Below are 15,450 nucleotides of genomic sequence, written 5' to 3' on the forward strand. Positions count from 1 at the left end.
TCACCCATCTCTGTCTTCATGTTCACATGGATTCTCCTTGTGTGCCTTTGTGTCCAAATCCCCCCTTTTTATAAGGACACGTCATATTAGATTAGAGGCTCACCCTACTCCAGTATGACAGAATTTCTTTTTTTTTCAGTATGACTGAATTTTAACTAATTTCATCCACAAAGACTTTATTTCCAAATAAGGTCATGTTCTGAAGTGCTGGGTGTTAGGACTTCAAATGTAAATGGGGAAGGGGGAGGGGTTGCACAATTCAACTTGTCACAGGTGTGTTCCATTGAAATTGCTGGAAAAATCTTGCCTCATCCCTGCTTAAGAACTTCTCCTCTCAGCTACCTACAGAATAAAGTGCAAAGCCTGATGATCTGTGAGGGCTTTCACAATCTGGGCTGCACAAGCCTAACCGCCTCCCCTTCAGTGCCTCAGCGCTCCCCCAAACGCCCTATCCCACACTGTAGCCCTCTGGAAGATTTCTGTTGAACCTCATATTCCCTGCCTTTTCGGCGGGCGCGGCTCCCTCCTTCCCAGCTGCATCCCGCTCCTCTGCTTGCACTTTCCGCCGCGTCTCTTAGGAAAGGCCTGGCGATTCAGAATGACTGGTGGAGCACCGAGGACCGTGTCTGCCCCCATTCTCCCCTCCCAGCACCCACATATGCGGTTCTCTCCGCACCCCAGGGCCTTGCACAGTTTCTTGCCCTAAGAGCGCCCACCCGAGAGTGGTTCAAAGACTCCCAAACCGCTCCAGGTTTTCCGGCTCTTTACTGTTCGAAAGACTCTCACGCCCCCTGGAGGGCAGGACGCGACCGCACAGGGACAGAGAGCAGCCACGCTAACGGAGGGAGACTTTATTCCCTTTTCCTGCAAGCTGACACCTTTTTTTCCTGCGGGGGTGAGGGAGGGGCCAGGGTAGGGCTAGGACTGGACCCGAACGAGAGCTCAGACCCCGGACCGTCCCCCAGGTGCCACGGACGAGGCGGCCTCGAAGGGACAGCCGCGGCCGGAGCAGGGGCGCAGCGCTGGCTCTGCGCCTGCGCGGCGGCCCATGGTCAGGATGCCGGCAGCGTGGTTGCCGCTGGCCTGCAGGAGGCGCTGCAGCCGGCCCTGGAGGCCCGGGGGCCCGGGCCGCCGCTTGCCCAGCGTGAGGATGCCGGCCGCGTGATTGCCCGCGCCGTGCAGCAGCTCGTAGAGGCGGCAGGAGCACGTCTTCTGACGGCAGCAGTCGGGCAGGGGCTGCGCGGCCGCCCCGGGTGCCAGCAGCGCGGGCGGCAGCAGCAGGAGCAGGAGCAGCAGCGTCACGGCGGCCCAGGAGACCTAAGGAAGGCGGAGACCGGGCGCTGAGGGTCGCCCGCCTTCCAGCCCCTGCGTCCGGGTCCTGCCCAGCTGGCTCCGCGCCCCCTCGTGGCCGGCGCTTCTCACTCGCTGTCACCTGGCTTTCCTGCCTCTGCTCTAAGCTGTTTGAAGGGCTCTGTCTGACACGACTGAGCGACTGAACTGACTGACCTTAAGATCCAGCAGAGCATCTCCTCCAGTAAGCTCTTTGAAACCCCCTGGGCAGAATGGATCTTTTTCTCCTCTGGGTGCCCTTAGTCCCTTGTACCTTCGTTAGAGCGCTGACCACTCCATTTGAAACAGGCATGTCTGAATCTGCCCCAGAAGTTTATGGAGACTTTGCTCAGGGAAACAGAAGCCCCATTTATCCGCTCCTCCTTCCCACAGAGGACAAACACGGGAAAATCAAGAACTGGCAGGATCCAGATTGTTGTTTTGACTGCCTGCTCCCTTGCAGGGGAAACGATTCTGTGGATTTGAATCCGTTTCCTACCCTTTCATGGGGCACAACGTCCTTACTTGTAAACTGGGGACGTTTACTTAAAATTAAGTAATTAAAATTTTTTTTTAATTACTTAAAATTAAGTAATTCCTACTGTGCAGGGCGGCTGGGAGGATAAGATGACAGGTGCAAATTGCACCTGATCCATAGTAAAAGCTCGATAAACATGAACTCCTAGGAGAACAGGCACAGTCCAGTGTTAGCTAAGGCAGATTCTCTGTCAAGCGTCCACCCTGCATCCTGCCTCAGAACCCATATAGGAAAAGACACTTTCAACCTTCCTTCTAGCTCCCAGAGCAAGCATTCTCACTGTCCCTGGTCTCATTGCCCCTAAGTCACCCCTCTATCCCTGGGTCTTTACCTTTGTAGAGGAAGGATTCATGGTGTCTGGCACTCAGAGTAGGGTAGCCTGGAAAGGTGTCATCTGCAGTGGTCCGAATAGCCAGGAACTTTGAGGCTGTCAACTGCAACCCACTAGCAGGAGCCTGGGGTTTATAGTGCTCAGAGGTGGTAGGCGGGAAGTGGGGAGAGATGGGTGCTTGCATCCACTCCGGGAACAGACAAAGGCAAATCTAAGATTAGCCTCCTGCAGGAGTGCCGTCTCCAGGCTGGGCCCCAGGAATGACCGCCAAGGCGATCAGAGTCTTGAGTTGGATCTCTGTGCCCCTGGTCCCCCGCCTTGTCTGTCTGCCTGCTCCCTGGAGATGGGGTGGTCTCCAGGCACTAATGAGGCCACCTTGCTTCTAGGAATCTGGGAGCACAAAAGAGGTCTTGCCTGGGGGCTGGCATGGGACAATGCATAGGGGCAGCTGCTAATTAAGGGCAGGAAAGGAGGCAATCCTGAGACCCACTCTCCATAGGATGTGTATGTCTGGGGGAGGGCAGCCAGGCAACAGCCTCTCCCCCGTGCTCCTGTCTCTACCCCTGGGGCCTTTATGCTTCAGGGCCTTCTTTCTCTGTGGAAAAGGTGTTTTAGCTGACTTTCTCTCCCCTCTGGCTCTTCTTCCTTCTGCCCCTTCCACCAACCTCCAAGATGGAGAAACTTGAAAAGCCACTCCTGGGCAGTGGGAGGACACCAGCCAAAACTAATGTTATCCTTCCATCTCCCCAGCTTTCTACCTGGCTGGGGTGCCTCAATGGGATGGATTGAGTCCCATCCCACCATTGGCAGGAGGAGAGCCACCATGGGGAGAAGGACACGTGCCATCTCTAGGCTGGAGTTTCTCTTATCTAGGGTACTGTGTACTGAGCACCAATTCTGTGCCAGGCTCTGCTCTGGGCGCTGGAGCGACAGTGTGCATAGGACACTGCCTGGTTTTCTTTTTTAAAAAATCATAAGTTATTATTATTATTTATTTATTGGCTGCACTGGGGCTTCACCGGTGGCACTGTGGCAAAGAATCTGCCTGCCAATGCAGGAGACACGGGTTGGATCCCTGGGTTGGGAACATTCCCTGGAGTAGGAAGTGGCAACAACCCACTCCAGTATTCTTGCCTGGAAAATTCCATGGCCAGAGGAGCCTGATGGACTACAGTCCATGGGGTCGCAAAGAGTCAGACATGACTGACTAAGTGACTAAGCGTAGGCTGGACTGGGTCTTCATTGCTGTGCACGGGCTTTCTGTAGTGGGGTGCTGGGCGGTGGGCTACTCTTTGTCTCTTCATTGAAGTGCTTGGGCTTCTCATTTTGGTGACTTCTCTTGTTGCAGAGCATGGGCTCTAGGCATGTGGTTTCAGTAGCTGCAACTTGCAGGCTCACTAGTTGTGGTTTATGGGCTTAGTTGCTCTGCTGCCTGTGAAATCTTCCTGCACCAGGGATTGAACCCATGTCCCCTGCATTGGCAGACAGATTCTTAATCACTGGACCACCAGGGAAGCCCTGGCCCAGTTTTGCTGGGAAGTGACCCAGCAAAAGTATAGCTCAATGGAGAGAGGACTCTGCAAAAGCCTGGCGTGAAAAGTCAGTTTCCATCAAGTAAGCTTGGGAGAGAAGGCTTTCCCCAGAAGGGACAGCCTGAGCAGAGACCTAGAGGTTAACTCATGCAGGAAGCAGGGTGTGGGCCACTGATCACAACTTCTCTTAGAAGAGAGAGGTGGCTGGACAGGTAAGTGAGGTCAGAGTGGGTCAAAGGGTCTTATCAGCTAAGCTGATTAGACAGCATATTAAAAAGTAGAGACATTACTTTGCCAACAAAGGTCCGTCTAGGCAAAGCTATGGTTTTTCCAGTAGTCTTGTATGGATGTGAGAGTTGGATCATAAAGAAAGCTGAGCCAAAGAATTGATGCTTTTGAACTGTGGTGTTGGAGAAGACTCTTGAGAGTCCCTTGGACTGCAAGGAGATCCAACAAGTCCATCCTAAAGGAAATCAGTCCTGAATATTCATTGGAAGGACTGGTGCTGAAGCTGAAACTCCAATATTTTGGCCATCTGATGTGAAGAACTGACTCACTGGAACATACCCTGATGCTGGGAATGATTGAAGACAGGAGGAGAAGGGGATGACAGAAGATGAGATGATTGGATGGCATCACTGAATCAATAGACATGAGTTTGAGCAAGTTCCAGGAGTTGGTGATGGACACAGAAGCCTGGTATGCTGCAGTCCATGGGGTTGCAAAGAATTGGACACAACTGAGTGACCAAACTGAACTGAACTGATTCAGAAGTAGTAATTCAGAGTCAGAATCTGAGGCTTGGACTTCCCTGGTGGTCCAGTGACTAAACTGCGCTCCCAATGCAGGGGGCCCTGGGTTCAGTCCCTACTCAGGAAACTAGACCCCACATGCTGCAACTAAGACCCAGCCCAGACAAATAAATAAATAAATATTAAAACAAACAAAGAATCTGAGACTTGGCAGCTGATTGGGATTAAGTGCCACATTATTTAGGAGGTGCTGCGAGGTTTGGACAAGACCACGACCCTGCTGAAACTGAAGGCCAGCCCGTTTCCCCCATGGTAAGATGGACAGTCAACTCAGATGGTCTCTGGGGCTGCTTCCTGCTATGATTCTTTATGATTTGCAGTACTGCCCATGGAAGTGATTTGTGGGTTTTGGGCCAGGAAGGGAGCCTTGTGCTAAGCCTGGGCAAAGGGAGTTGGGGAGCAGCCCCTCCGCACTTAGGGAAGGCTTGGGATGGGGAGAGGTTGGGGGCGGGGAGTTCAGTGTCTACTAGGTTGACTTGGGCTGTGGTAGGGGTCCCCCAGGTCTCCGAGGGCACATACTCAGGGACCGCCCCAGCTTGGAGCAGAAGTTACAGGGAAAGCCCTGGTGTCCAGAACTGAAGCGGAGAGGGCAATCCAGGCTGCAGCAGGAGCAGAGCGAATGGGGCCCCTGGTTTCCCCAAAAGCAGACCCCGAGCCAAGATTCTGGGTGTAAGAAGTTTATTTGGCAGGTGATCCTAGAAAGCACGTGGGAGGAGGGACAGGAGAGACAGGAAGAAAACCAGTAAGAACCGTGCTAATGACAGGGTTACCACTGTGGGCAACTGGTGGGGACCCTCGGAGGGAGATGCTACAGGATACACTTCAGAGTTGTTCTACTGAGGGACGACAAAGCTGAGGTCTGCGGTCACCAGCCCCTGCTCTGTGCCAACTGAGGGTCACTCTTGGGAGCCTGAACTTCCAACACTTCCAGCCTGCCTGGTGCACAGGCTGAGGAAAACAGGCATTGCCAGCATGGACTGGAACTCCCGTGTCTTCCAGGGTGGGCTGGGGGCTCCAAGCGGGGCGCTGCTGGTGTCTGTCCTTGGAACTGATAGACCAGGTCGGGCCTCCCTAAGGGCAGCAGCTCTCATGGGCAGCTTTCAGCTGACACATGAAGACCCTGGCCAAGGGCTCCACATCCAGAGGGGCCCCAGAGGAAAGAGCGAGGCAGCCCATGGGGGTGAACGGGGCCGGGGGCAGGCCTCAGCTCAGGACACCACCCTCCTCTGCAGGCACTGGGCCAGGGGCCTGTGTCTCAGGACCCGGGGCATCTCAGGAGGGAAAGGGGCCGTGGGGCAGGCAGCGAGGGCTGCCCGCAGTTCCCTGAAGGCCCCCTGCCCCACCAGGTGGACTTGGGCGGGGCCCATGCTGCCCCGGAACCGCAGGTACTTGTAGCGAATGGAGGTTTCCTGAAGGCAGTGGTCAAGCTGGGAATAGAAAGGATCAAGTGAGGCTGGTGTGGGGCTGGGCGGCGTGTGGGTGAGGCGCACACAGCTGTGCCCAGGGTATGCATGGCTGGAAGTTCCACGTGTGCATGTCTGTCTGTGGGGCTCAACCCTCCCTTCCCAGAGCTCCAGGGAGGCTCTCCTCCCCTCCCCGCTTCCCCATGGCGCACAGGGCAGTGTGAGGAGTGAAGGGGACATTCAGTCCTGTCCTGTCCCTGACTCCTGGTTACCTTGTCTCGATTTTCCTCTGACAAGTTCCTCAGCCCCTTCAGTGCCACAAATACCTCATAGTGGGGAGCGGAGCCCTCAGAGGAATCTGTGGACAAACCGCCTATTACGGACACACGTTTTGTGAATGGGGCATCTTCGAAAGCCCATGCCCACTGCCCCCACTCCAAGGTTCGCAGGGGAGAGAAGGAGTTTCTTGGCAAGGAGGGGGGTAAACGGAGAGGAAATGGGTAGAGACTGCAGCAGGATGGGTCGGGGTTAGATAGGCGGAAGGATTTTGTTAGGAGCAGCAGAAAAGGCTGGGTCTTCCCTCCCTCCTAGAGGTCTCCCAGCAGGATGGGTATGGGTAAGGGATAGTCAGCCAGTGGAAAAGCTTACCCAGAATCCTGCTCTCCACCCAGCCATGGTCCAACAGCTTGGCCCCCGGCCACTGCCCCACGGCCCGGCCCAGGGCCTCAGAGAACACGTCCTCACCAGTGTCTTCGCCTCGAACACTCAGGGTCTGGCCCAGCCTGGGGAGAAGGAAGCAGGAGGCAGAGGAACCCAGGGCACGAGCATGGTCCCTCAGTGACCCGGGGGGTCACTTACCTGCAGATAAATTTGACGACTGGACACTGATTGTAGACACTTACTACCTGTACCACGTCACCCAGCCGGCACCTGATAGAGAGGAAGTGGGGATGAGGTCAGGCCCAAGGGCCCGTTAACTTCAACAGCATGCGCATGGCCTTTAACCGGGTTCACCTCTGGCAGATGGTCACCTGGTGAGGCTGGCGTTGTTGGTCAACACCAGCTCATACTCCTTGCCCTTCTGGGCCTCAGCCAGCAGGACAGTGGGGGTAGCCTCTTCCCATGTTCCTTCCTTGAGTGGGAGCAGCTCAATAAAGGGGGCTCCAGGGGATAGAAGGTACAGGCCATGGGGCTGCTCTGGCCACAGACTCAGGCCCAACACCCCTGTGGGGAGCAAGCAGCCTCTTCATCTGCTAGGCAATCATCCAAGCCCCAACCATCCAAGCCCCAACCCTCTGCGCATCTGATCCCCCTGCTGCCCCTCCACTCCATCCTTCCCGGCTCCCCCAGGCTCAGTCCTCTGCTTCTAAGGCCCTAATTAGGAAGAGGCAGTGGTTCTGGAGGTGATGGATCTGGAGAAAATGCTGGTGTGGTATAAATCTGTGTAAGTCTCTTAACCTCTCTGAGCCTTAGTTTTTTCATCTGTAAAATGGAGGTACTGGTTTTGGGGAGGAATCAATGAGATGATTATATAGGGCTTGCTGCAGTTCATGGGGTCGCAAAAAGTCGAACACAATTTAGCAACTGAACAACGACAACTTGGCAGCTAGCTGTGTGCCCCTCACCACCCTTGAGTCTTGCTGACCTCCAGAAGCAGCGTAAGCGGGTGAGAAGAAGGTGAGCCCTTGGCACCACAAGGCCCCCAGGGCGGCCACAGCCTCAGCCTGGCCTCCTGCGTCCAGAGTCACCACCACCTGCAGTTTTGGCCAGAGCCGAAGGGCCAGTCCTCGGGTTCCCTGCTCCAGGGCCTCCCGCAGCTCGGCCGCCCGTCTGGGGAGAGGTGCTCCTGGGCTCCCAGCAGCGATGGCCTCAGCCAGCTCTTCCCCATGGGCCTCCAGGTCCAAGAAGACATCTAGGAGCTCTGCTGCCGTCCCAGCTTCCAGAGCCTGCAGCCCTGGGGACCTCAGTGCCTCCAGCAGCAGGACCCTTGGGTCCTTGGCTCCAGTGGGGCTCACCTGGCCCAGGGCATGCCAAGGCCAGGGGAGGGGGTAGGGCCAAGGGGAGGAAGTAGTTACACGGGCCGTGCCTCCTGGAGCCAGCATTTCCGGGAAGGCCTTGTTTAGTGCTGCCAGACCCAGCAAGGTGGCCTGGAGGGAGACAAGAGACAGTGTTGGCCCTGGGCCTGAGCCAGACTCTGAGCCCCCAGATTTTTTTTTTTTTTGGTCACCAGGGATCGAACCCACACCCTCTGCACTGAAAGCGGGGAGTCTTAACCACTGGACCACCACGGAAGTCCCCCAGTTTTGTTTTGAGGTTTTTGTTGCTGTTGTTGCTGTTTGCTTTTTTCCCATCTTGATGGGAGGCTTTGACTGCACTTAGGGACCTCTGATGGGGTTGGGTTCCAGCCTTCCCCGTTTACCTGCAGAGAGGCCTCGCCATGGTACCGGTTTGAGGTGGGGGACAAGGGCTGCCCCCCACTTTCTTCCTCCTGGGCCTGGCTGGCCTTGGTCAGAGGGAAATGGTTCCGGAAGGTGCTTATATCTGTAGCCCCAAAGACATCATAAAATCCCCATGAAGCCACAGAGATTCCCAAGGGTTCAAACCAGATTGGTGAGACCCTCAGGGAAGGAATCCAGAACAGGCCTGAGGGGAGAGAGGCGATCAGGGGGCAGGATGGTAAAATTCATCTTGAACAATCTGGCCTGGGTAGGTTCTCTGGGTCAGACCTCTCTCTGTGCTGGCGGTAGAAGGGGGAAGGGTAGTCTTTGGGTTCTGGAATCTGACTCTCCTGTGGGGTTTCCTTCTCTTTGGGCCACTTCCCCAGACCCTGGGAAACACACCTGTGCTCCCTCTGAGGGGACAGCGGGGACCCTGGGCTCCCTGCAGACACCGCCTCAGGGCCTGCTGCTGGCTCTGGCCCGCGTGCAACGTGCTCTGCGCTAGTCTCTTCTGCTGCCAGGCGGCTGCCCAGCGCAGGACCCCCCACGCCACACGGTGCTGGAGGCAGACAAGCCAGGACCACCTGGCATCCCGGGACCGCGGCCACCACAGGAGCACGGCCAGTGGCAGCAGCAGCAACAGGGACAGCAGCAGCAGCAGCATCTCCAAGCAGCTCCTGGGAGGAAGGCCTCCAAGTACTGGTACTGCAGGGAGGAGGGGAAACCCATTTCCTCCCCTCACTCTGCCAAGCACAGGAAAATCAAGTTCAAAGGGAAGTTGGGGAAGAAGCCTGGACCCCTGTCAGGCGCGTGATGTGGAGGAGACAATGGCAAGGCTTTGGAGTCACACTGACCTGAGTTCGGATGCTGGCTCTGTCCCTGGTTAGCTGTCTGGCCCTGGGGCACTCAGTCAGCGGCTCTGAGCCCCGTACCCTTGCCCCATCTGTAAAATGGAAATAATGATACTCCTGAGAAGCAGCACGGAGGGCATGGCAGAGCACCGGGCTAAGAGCAGTTACTTAACTGATGACAGGTCTGGTCTACTCCCCAGAGGCTCTGCTCTGTCCAGGACTGACCCTGTCCCAGCATAGTGTCCCTTCCCCGCCACCTTCCCCCACCCCCTCCCCCCACCCCACCACAAGCCCTGAGCCCCTAGCAGTGGTTCCACGTCCCACAGGCACCTGTCACAGCCCACTTGTGCCTCTGCCTGGCACCCAGGGGCCCCTCAAGGCTCCGGAACAGTCTCAGTACACAGCTAGCCAGAAAGATGGAGCCCAGGCTTTAAGAGGAAGTCCTGCTGCTGGGCCTGAGGGTGGAGCTGGAGGCGGGGTCGGGGGAGCTCTTAAAGGGACAGGTTGCCTAAGGGCCGCGGTGCTGGGAGGTGGCCCAAACCTGCAGGTGGAGGGAAGTTATAGCCAGAGTAGAGTGGTCCATAGGGTTGCAAAGAGTCGGACATGACTGAAGTGACTTAGCATGCAGAGTGGTCCTCAGACTCGTGCAAGTGAAGAAAGAGAAACCTGAGTGTAGAAAAGTGTCTCAGATCAGCTTGAGCGGGAAGTGGTCACATCCCATCCTGGAGCTGGTGCAAAGTTGAGCACTGTCAAAAAGCAACATTTTTCCAATCTGGAGTTGCCCTCCACAAAGGTAGCAGAGAAAGAAAATCCTTCTGTTATGGAATAAACATTAAAGCAGCGTGTGACGCATCACAGGCGAACTACTGGGACCGCGAAGACAGAAAAGAATCTCACTCCCCCCTTTTTTTTTTGTAGTTATAATTTATTAACTTGTCATCCTGCTTTTGTGTGGGCTTACTTTCTTTTTTCATTTTATTACCTTTTTATTTTTAGCTTTAAAAATATTTAATTGTAGTATAGTTACTTTACAATGTTATGTTAGTTTCTACTGTACAACAAAGTGGATCAGCTATATGGATACATATACCCCGTCCCTGTTGAGCCTCCCTCCCTTCCCCCATCTCACCGCCCTAGGTCATCACTGAGCACCAAGGTGAGCTCCCTGAGTTATACAGCATCTTCCCAGTAGCTATCTGTTTTACACATGGTAGCCATCACTTCATGGCAAATAGATGGGGAAACAGTGGAAACAGTGGCAGACTTTATTTCTGGGGGCTCCAAAATCACTGCAGATGCTGATTGCAGCCATGAAATTAAAAGACGCTTACTCCTTGGAAGGAAAGTTATGACCAACCTAGATAGTATATTAAAGAGCAGAGACATTACTTTGCCAACAAAGGTCCATCTAGTCAAGGCTATGGTTTTTCCAGTGGTCATGTATGGATGTGAGAGTTGGACTGTGAAGAAAGCTGATCGCCAAAGAATCGATGCTTTTGAACTGTGGTGCTGGAGAAGACTCTTGAGAGTCCCTTGGACCGCAAGGAGATCCAACCACTCCATTCTAAAGGAGATCAGTCTTGGGTGTTCACTGGAAGGACTGATGCTAAAGTTGAAGCTCCAATACTTTGGCCACCTCATGCGAAGAGTTGACTCACTGGAAAAGACTCTCATGCTGGGAGGGATTGGGGGTGGGAGGAGAAGGGGATGACAGAGAATGAGATGGCTGGATGGCATCACCGACTCGATGGACATGAATTTGAGTGAACTCCGGGAGTTGGTGATGGACAGGGAGGCCTGGCGTGCTGTGATTCATGGGGTCGCAAAGAGTCGGACACGACTGAGCGTCTGAACTGAACTGAATGACTAATGATGTCACACCTTTTTATGTGTTTATTGGCCATCTGTGTACTTTCTTGGGGAAATGTCTTAACAGATTCTTTACCCATTTTTAACTGGACCACTTGTCTTATTATCAAGTTGTAAGAGTTCTTTATATTATTTTATATACAAGTCCATATTTCAGATATGTATGATTTGCAAATATGATTTTTCTCCTATTGTATGGGGTATTTTTCCATTTTCTTTTTTTTTGACTTGGGGTAAAAAATCTTTTTAAAAATTTTGTTTTTAAAAACTTTTTAACTGGAGTGTAATTGCTTTGCAATGTTGTGCTAGTTTCTGCTGTACAACATGAATCAGCTATAAATATATGTATATCCCTCTTGAGCCTCCCTGCCACCCAGATCCCACAGCTCTTTTTATTTTCTTGATAGTGTCCTTGAAGCACACGTTTTTTGGTTGTATTTATTTGCCTGCTGGTCTTCATTGCTGCGCGCAGGCTACTGTCCAGCTGCGGTGGACGGGCTTCTCATCGTGGCTTCTCTTTGTGGAGCACAGGCTGTAGTGCGCGTGGGCTTCCGTAGTTGTGGTGCACAGGCTAACTTGCCCTGTGGCATGTGGCATCTTCCCAGACCAGGGCTCGAACCCGGCCCCCTGCACTAGCAGGTGGATTCTTAACCACTGGACCACCGGGAAAGTCCAAAATGTTTGGTTCTGATGAAGTTTAACAACCTATTTTTTTCTTTTGTTGCTTATGCTTTCGGAGTCATATCTAAGAATATAATGTCAAATTTGAGGTCATGAAGATTTACTCTTATATTACCTTGGCTTTTACATTTGTCTTTGATCCATTTTTTTTAATTGTAGTAAAATATACATAAGAGTTACCATTTTAACTGTATTTAGTTATCCACTTCAGTGTCATTAAGTATGTTCCCATTGTTGTGGAACCATCACCATCATCTCTCTCCAAAACTTTTCGTCTTCTTAAACTAAAACTCTGTGCTCATCAAACAATAACTCCCCACTCCTCCTTCCCACAGCCTTTGAAAACCATCACCCTATTTGCTGTCTTTATGAATCTGACTATTCTAGATGCCTAATATAAGGGGACTTATACAATATTTGTCCTTTTGTGTCTGTCTTGTCCATGTGGTAGCATGTGTCAGAATTTAAGGAAGGAAATATACTATATATATATATACCATATTTTGTTTATCCACTCATTCATTAATAGACATTCGCTGTTTGGCTATTATGAATAATGCTGCTATAAACACAGGTGTACAAAGATCTGAGTCCTCCTTTTTAATTCTTTTGAGAATATTCCCAGAAGGTGAAGTGCTAAATCATAAGGTAATTCACACATTTACCTTTTTGAGGGACCACCATACTGTTTTCACAGCAGCTGCACTATTTTACGAGTCTACCTGCAATGTACAAGGGTTCCAATTTTTCCACATCCCCTCAACAGTTGCTGTTTTCTGAGTTTTTGGTTTTGTAATAGCCAACCTGATGCGTATCTCTTTGTGGGTTTGAGTTGCATTTCCCTAACAACTGAGCATCTTTTTGTGTGCTTGTTATCACCTGTGTATCTTCTTTGGAAAAATGTCTATTCATGTCATGTTCCCACTTGAAAGTTTTTGTTGTTGAAGGGTTCTTTATATATTTTGGCTATTAATCCCCTATCAGACATATGGTTTGCAAATATTTTCTTCCATTCTGTGCGTCGCCTTTTCACTCTGTTCACAGTGTCTTTTTTTTTAAAGTATTTATTTTTTTGGCTGACTGTGTCTTAGTTGTAGCATGTGTGATCTTTAGTTGCAGCATGCGAACTTTTAATTTTGGCCTGCGGGATCTAGTTTCCTGAGCAGGGATTGAACCCAGGGCTCCTGCATTGGTAGCATGGAGTCTTAGCCACTGGACCACCAGGGAAGTATCAATAGTGTCTTTTGATGCACAATTAAAAAAATTTTTTTGGCTGTGTCATAGTGCCAAAATGCTTAGTTGCAGCACTGTGGGACCTTAGTTCCCTCACCAGGGATTGAACCTGGGCTTCATTCAATGCAAGTTCAGTGTCCTAACCACTGGACAGCCAGGGAATTCCCAAAAGTTTTTAATTTTGATGAAGTCCAATTTACCTTCTACTGCCTACACTTTTAGTATCATGGCCAAAAAAATCATTGCCAAATCCCATGTCATGAAGCTTTGTTTTCTTCTTTGAGTTTTACAGTTTTGGCTCTTACATTTAGATCTTTGATCCACTTTGAGTTGATTTTTATATATGATGTAAGGTAAGGTTCCAGATTCATTCTTTCACATGTGACTATCCAGTTGTCCCAGCACTCTTTGTTGAAAAAACTATTCTTTTCCCACTGAATGGTCTAGACACCATTGTCAAAAATTTGTTGACCACAGATACATGGGTTTCTTTCTAGACTCTGAATTCTATTCCACTCATCTATAGGTCTATCCTCCTGCCAGCACTACACTTCGTTGATTACTATTTCTTTGTAATAAGCTTTGAAATTGCTAAGTGTGACTACCTCAACTTTATTCTTTTCAGTTGGTTTTGTAGGAGTGTATGGTCTGGTTTCCAGACATTTGTGAATTTTCCAGGGCTTCTGATGAAGCTGCTCAACACCATTAGTCATCAGGCATTTGAAATGCAAACTAGAACTGACTCAAGTCATGTCTCACTCCACTAGGATGGCTACAATCAAAAAGGTCAGAAAATAGCAAGTGTTGGCAAGGATGTAGAGGAATTAGAACCCTCATGTAAAATAGTGCAGCCACCTTGGAAACCAGTTTAGCAATTCCTTGTTTCTGGTCCAGGTAAACAAGTTTCCTTGTTTAGTGAGTGGCTGGATTATTTTAGTGAGTATGTCTGCTTCCCACTGCCCATCCCACTAGCTACACAGTGCGGAGCCTCTGCTATTGTTCCTTAGGTGGGTGCAGACCTGAGTTAAGCCCATAGTCATCCTAGCACGACAGTGACTTGTAAGGATCTCTTTCCCTGACCGCACCCAGCTGTTAAAACTACACTAGTTGTTGGCTGATCTGCCAACAATGTGCTGGGGAATAAATGACTCCACAAATTGATCCAATCAAATGCAGGCTTCTTTGAAGGGATAGTTTCAAAGGTCAGTATTTGAGATTTGTTCTGATCCCAAGAGAGAAAGTTCCTTTATGCCTTACCTTTCCCCATTTCTAGCAAACTAGCCAGTTCAGTTTAGCCTCTGTCTCTACTGAAGCTATGGGTCTCCTGCCAATAGCCTTTCACCACAACCTCCAGTTTTTGCGAGCACAGTTAAGCTTGAGCTTGCAAATTGAGTCAGTTCCCTCTGTTTTAAACCTGCCTCTCCTTTCTGGCGTCTGCCTCCAATGCGGGAGACCTGGGTTCGATCCCTGGGTTGGGAAGATCCCTGGAGAAGGAAATGGCAACCCACTCCAGTACTGCCTGGAAAATCCCACGGACGGAGGAGCCTGGTAGGCTACAGCTCACAGGGTCACAAAGAGTCGGACACGACTGAGCGACTTCACTCACTCCTTTCTGGAGCAAAATCTCTGAGCCTTAGCTTTGGTGTTGTGGGTGCGATGAGAGCACACTTCTGAGTGATGGGCCCACTTCAAAAGCTGAGTGCTCAAACTTCCCTGGTGGCCCAGTGGTTAAGACTCTATGAGCTTCCGACACAGAGGGTACAGGTTTGATCTGTGACTGGGGAACTAAGATCCCACACGCCGCAAGGTACAGCCAAAAAAAGGAAAAAAAAAAGCTGAGGGGTGGGGGTGATCAGTAGCCTCAGTCCTTCCTGGCTTGCCTCTCCCATGGGGGAATCACCACCTCATGGACCTGGGCAAATGTGATCAGGGCTCCAGGACTCTCAGCAGCACTGGCCCTAGGTAAAGTGTCCATCCTACCAGAAGGGGCCGAGCAGAAGGGAGTACCTTACCTTTCAGCAGCATCACCCAGAACTTTGCATCAGTTACAGGGGGCTGGGGGCAGGATGAGAAATGCTGGCATCCTGGCTTTCCCAGATGATAACCCTCTGACTGGGAGCTATGGGGAAAGGGAGCTCTTTGTTCTTGGCTGCACTGGTCTGGAGTTTCTGTCCTTCTGGATCTTGGTTCAAACACCGCACTCACTCTTCTTACTGCATTTTGGATTTTCTTGAGTAAACATTTCTTCATTTGCTGTATACCCTTAGGTGACTTCAAACGGGTGGGTTTAAGAAAACAACTGTCGCCAGTTTCATTGCGGGGGTGGGTGTGTAAAGCTGTTCGTGCTATCACACCAGGAGTGGAAAGCCTGTCACTCTTCAGTGCCCTGCAGCTCAGCTTGGGTCCCTATCTTTACAGACTGTTCTTACCAAG

General features: G+C 51.4%; 2 protein-coding genes across 4 annotated transcripts; both read right to left on the reverse strand.

The window, feature by feature from the left end:
* Nucleotides 1-942: 942 nt before the first annotated feature.
* On the reverse strand, nucleotides 943-2,219 carry HCRT (hypocretin neuropeptide precursor). The gene is made up of 2 exons (XM_055397465.2): nucleotides 2,199-2,219; nucleotides 943-1,317 (listed from the first exon to the last, which is right to left on the reverse strand). Exons 1-2 carry the CDS (start codon nucleotides 2,217-2,219, stop codon nucleotides 943-945), a joined length of 396 nt encoding a protein of 131 aa, XP_055253440.2.
* Nucleotides 2,220-5,209: 2,990 nt separating this feature from the next.
* GHDC (GH3 domain containing) lies at nucleotides 5,210-9,682 on the reverse strand. 3 transcript variants are annotated; one of them, XM_055407881.2, is made up of 10 exons: nucleotides 9,565-9,682; nucleotides 9,238-9,326; nucleotides 8,786-9,060; nucleotides 8,365-8,486; nucleotides 7,591-8,092; nucleotides 6,977-7,169; nucleotides 6,804-6,875; nucleotides 6,594-6,727; nucleotides 6,218-6,303; nucleotides 5,210-5,969 (listed from the first exon to the last, which is right to left on the reverse strand). In XM_055407881.2, the coding sequence occupies exons 3-10, from the start codon at nucleotides 9,045-9,047 to the stop codon at nucleotides 5,751-5,753; spliced, it is 1,590 nt and encodes a 529-aa protein (XP_055263856.2). In that variant the 5' UTR covers nucleotides 9,048-9,060; nucleotides 9,238-9,326; nucleotides 9,565-9,682; the 3' UTR covers nucleotides 5,210-5,750. The 3 variants fall into 3 exon arrangements, with proteins under 3 accessions (XP_055263856.2, XP_088685243.1, XP_088685244.1); XM_088829117.1 differs by having other exon boundaries at nucleotides 6,218-6,318; XM_088829118.1 differs by having other exon boundaries at nucleotides 6,218-6,318; nucleotides 8,786-9,088.
* Between the last annotated feature and the right edge of the window lie 5,768 nt (nucleotides 9,683-15,450).

The sequence above is a fragment of the Moschus berezovskii genome, chromosome 20 (assembly GCF_049115385.1).
Source record: "Moschus berezovskii isolate FMDL1 chromosome 20, NW_MosBer_1.0, whole genome shotgun sequence".
Lineage (NCBI taxonomy): Eukaryota > Metazoa > Chordata > Mammalia > Artiodactyla > Moschidae > Moschus > Moschus berezovskii.

Excerpts from the sequence above, each read along its gene's own strand:
- GHDC (XM_088829117.1), bottom strand. The coding sequence starts at position 9,047 with ATGCTGCTGCTGCTGCTGTCCCTGTTGCTGCTGCTGCCACTGGCCGTG. Across the intron at positions 7,170-7,590 it reads CGCTTACGCTGCTTCTGGAG|GGGTGTTGGGCCTGAGTCTG; the intron begins GTCAGCAAGACT and ends TGCTCCCCACAG. Across the intron at positions 6,319-6,593 it reads GGTGGAGAGCAGGATTCTGG|GCGGTTTGTCCACAGATTCC; the intron begins GTAAGCTTTTCC and ends TGTCCGTAATAG.
- HCRT (XM_055397465.2), bottom strand. The coding sequence starts at position 2,219 with ATGAATCCTTCCTCTACAAAG. Across the intron at positions 1,318-2,198 it reads TGAATCCTTCCTCTACAAAG|GTCTCCTGGGCCGCCGTGAC; the intron begins GTAAAGACCCAG and ends CGCCTTCCTTAG.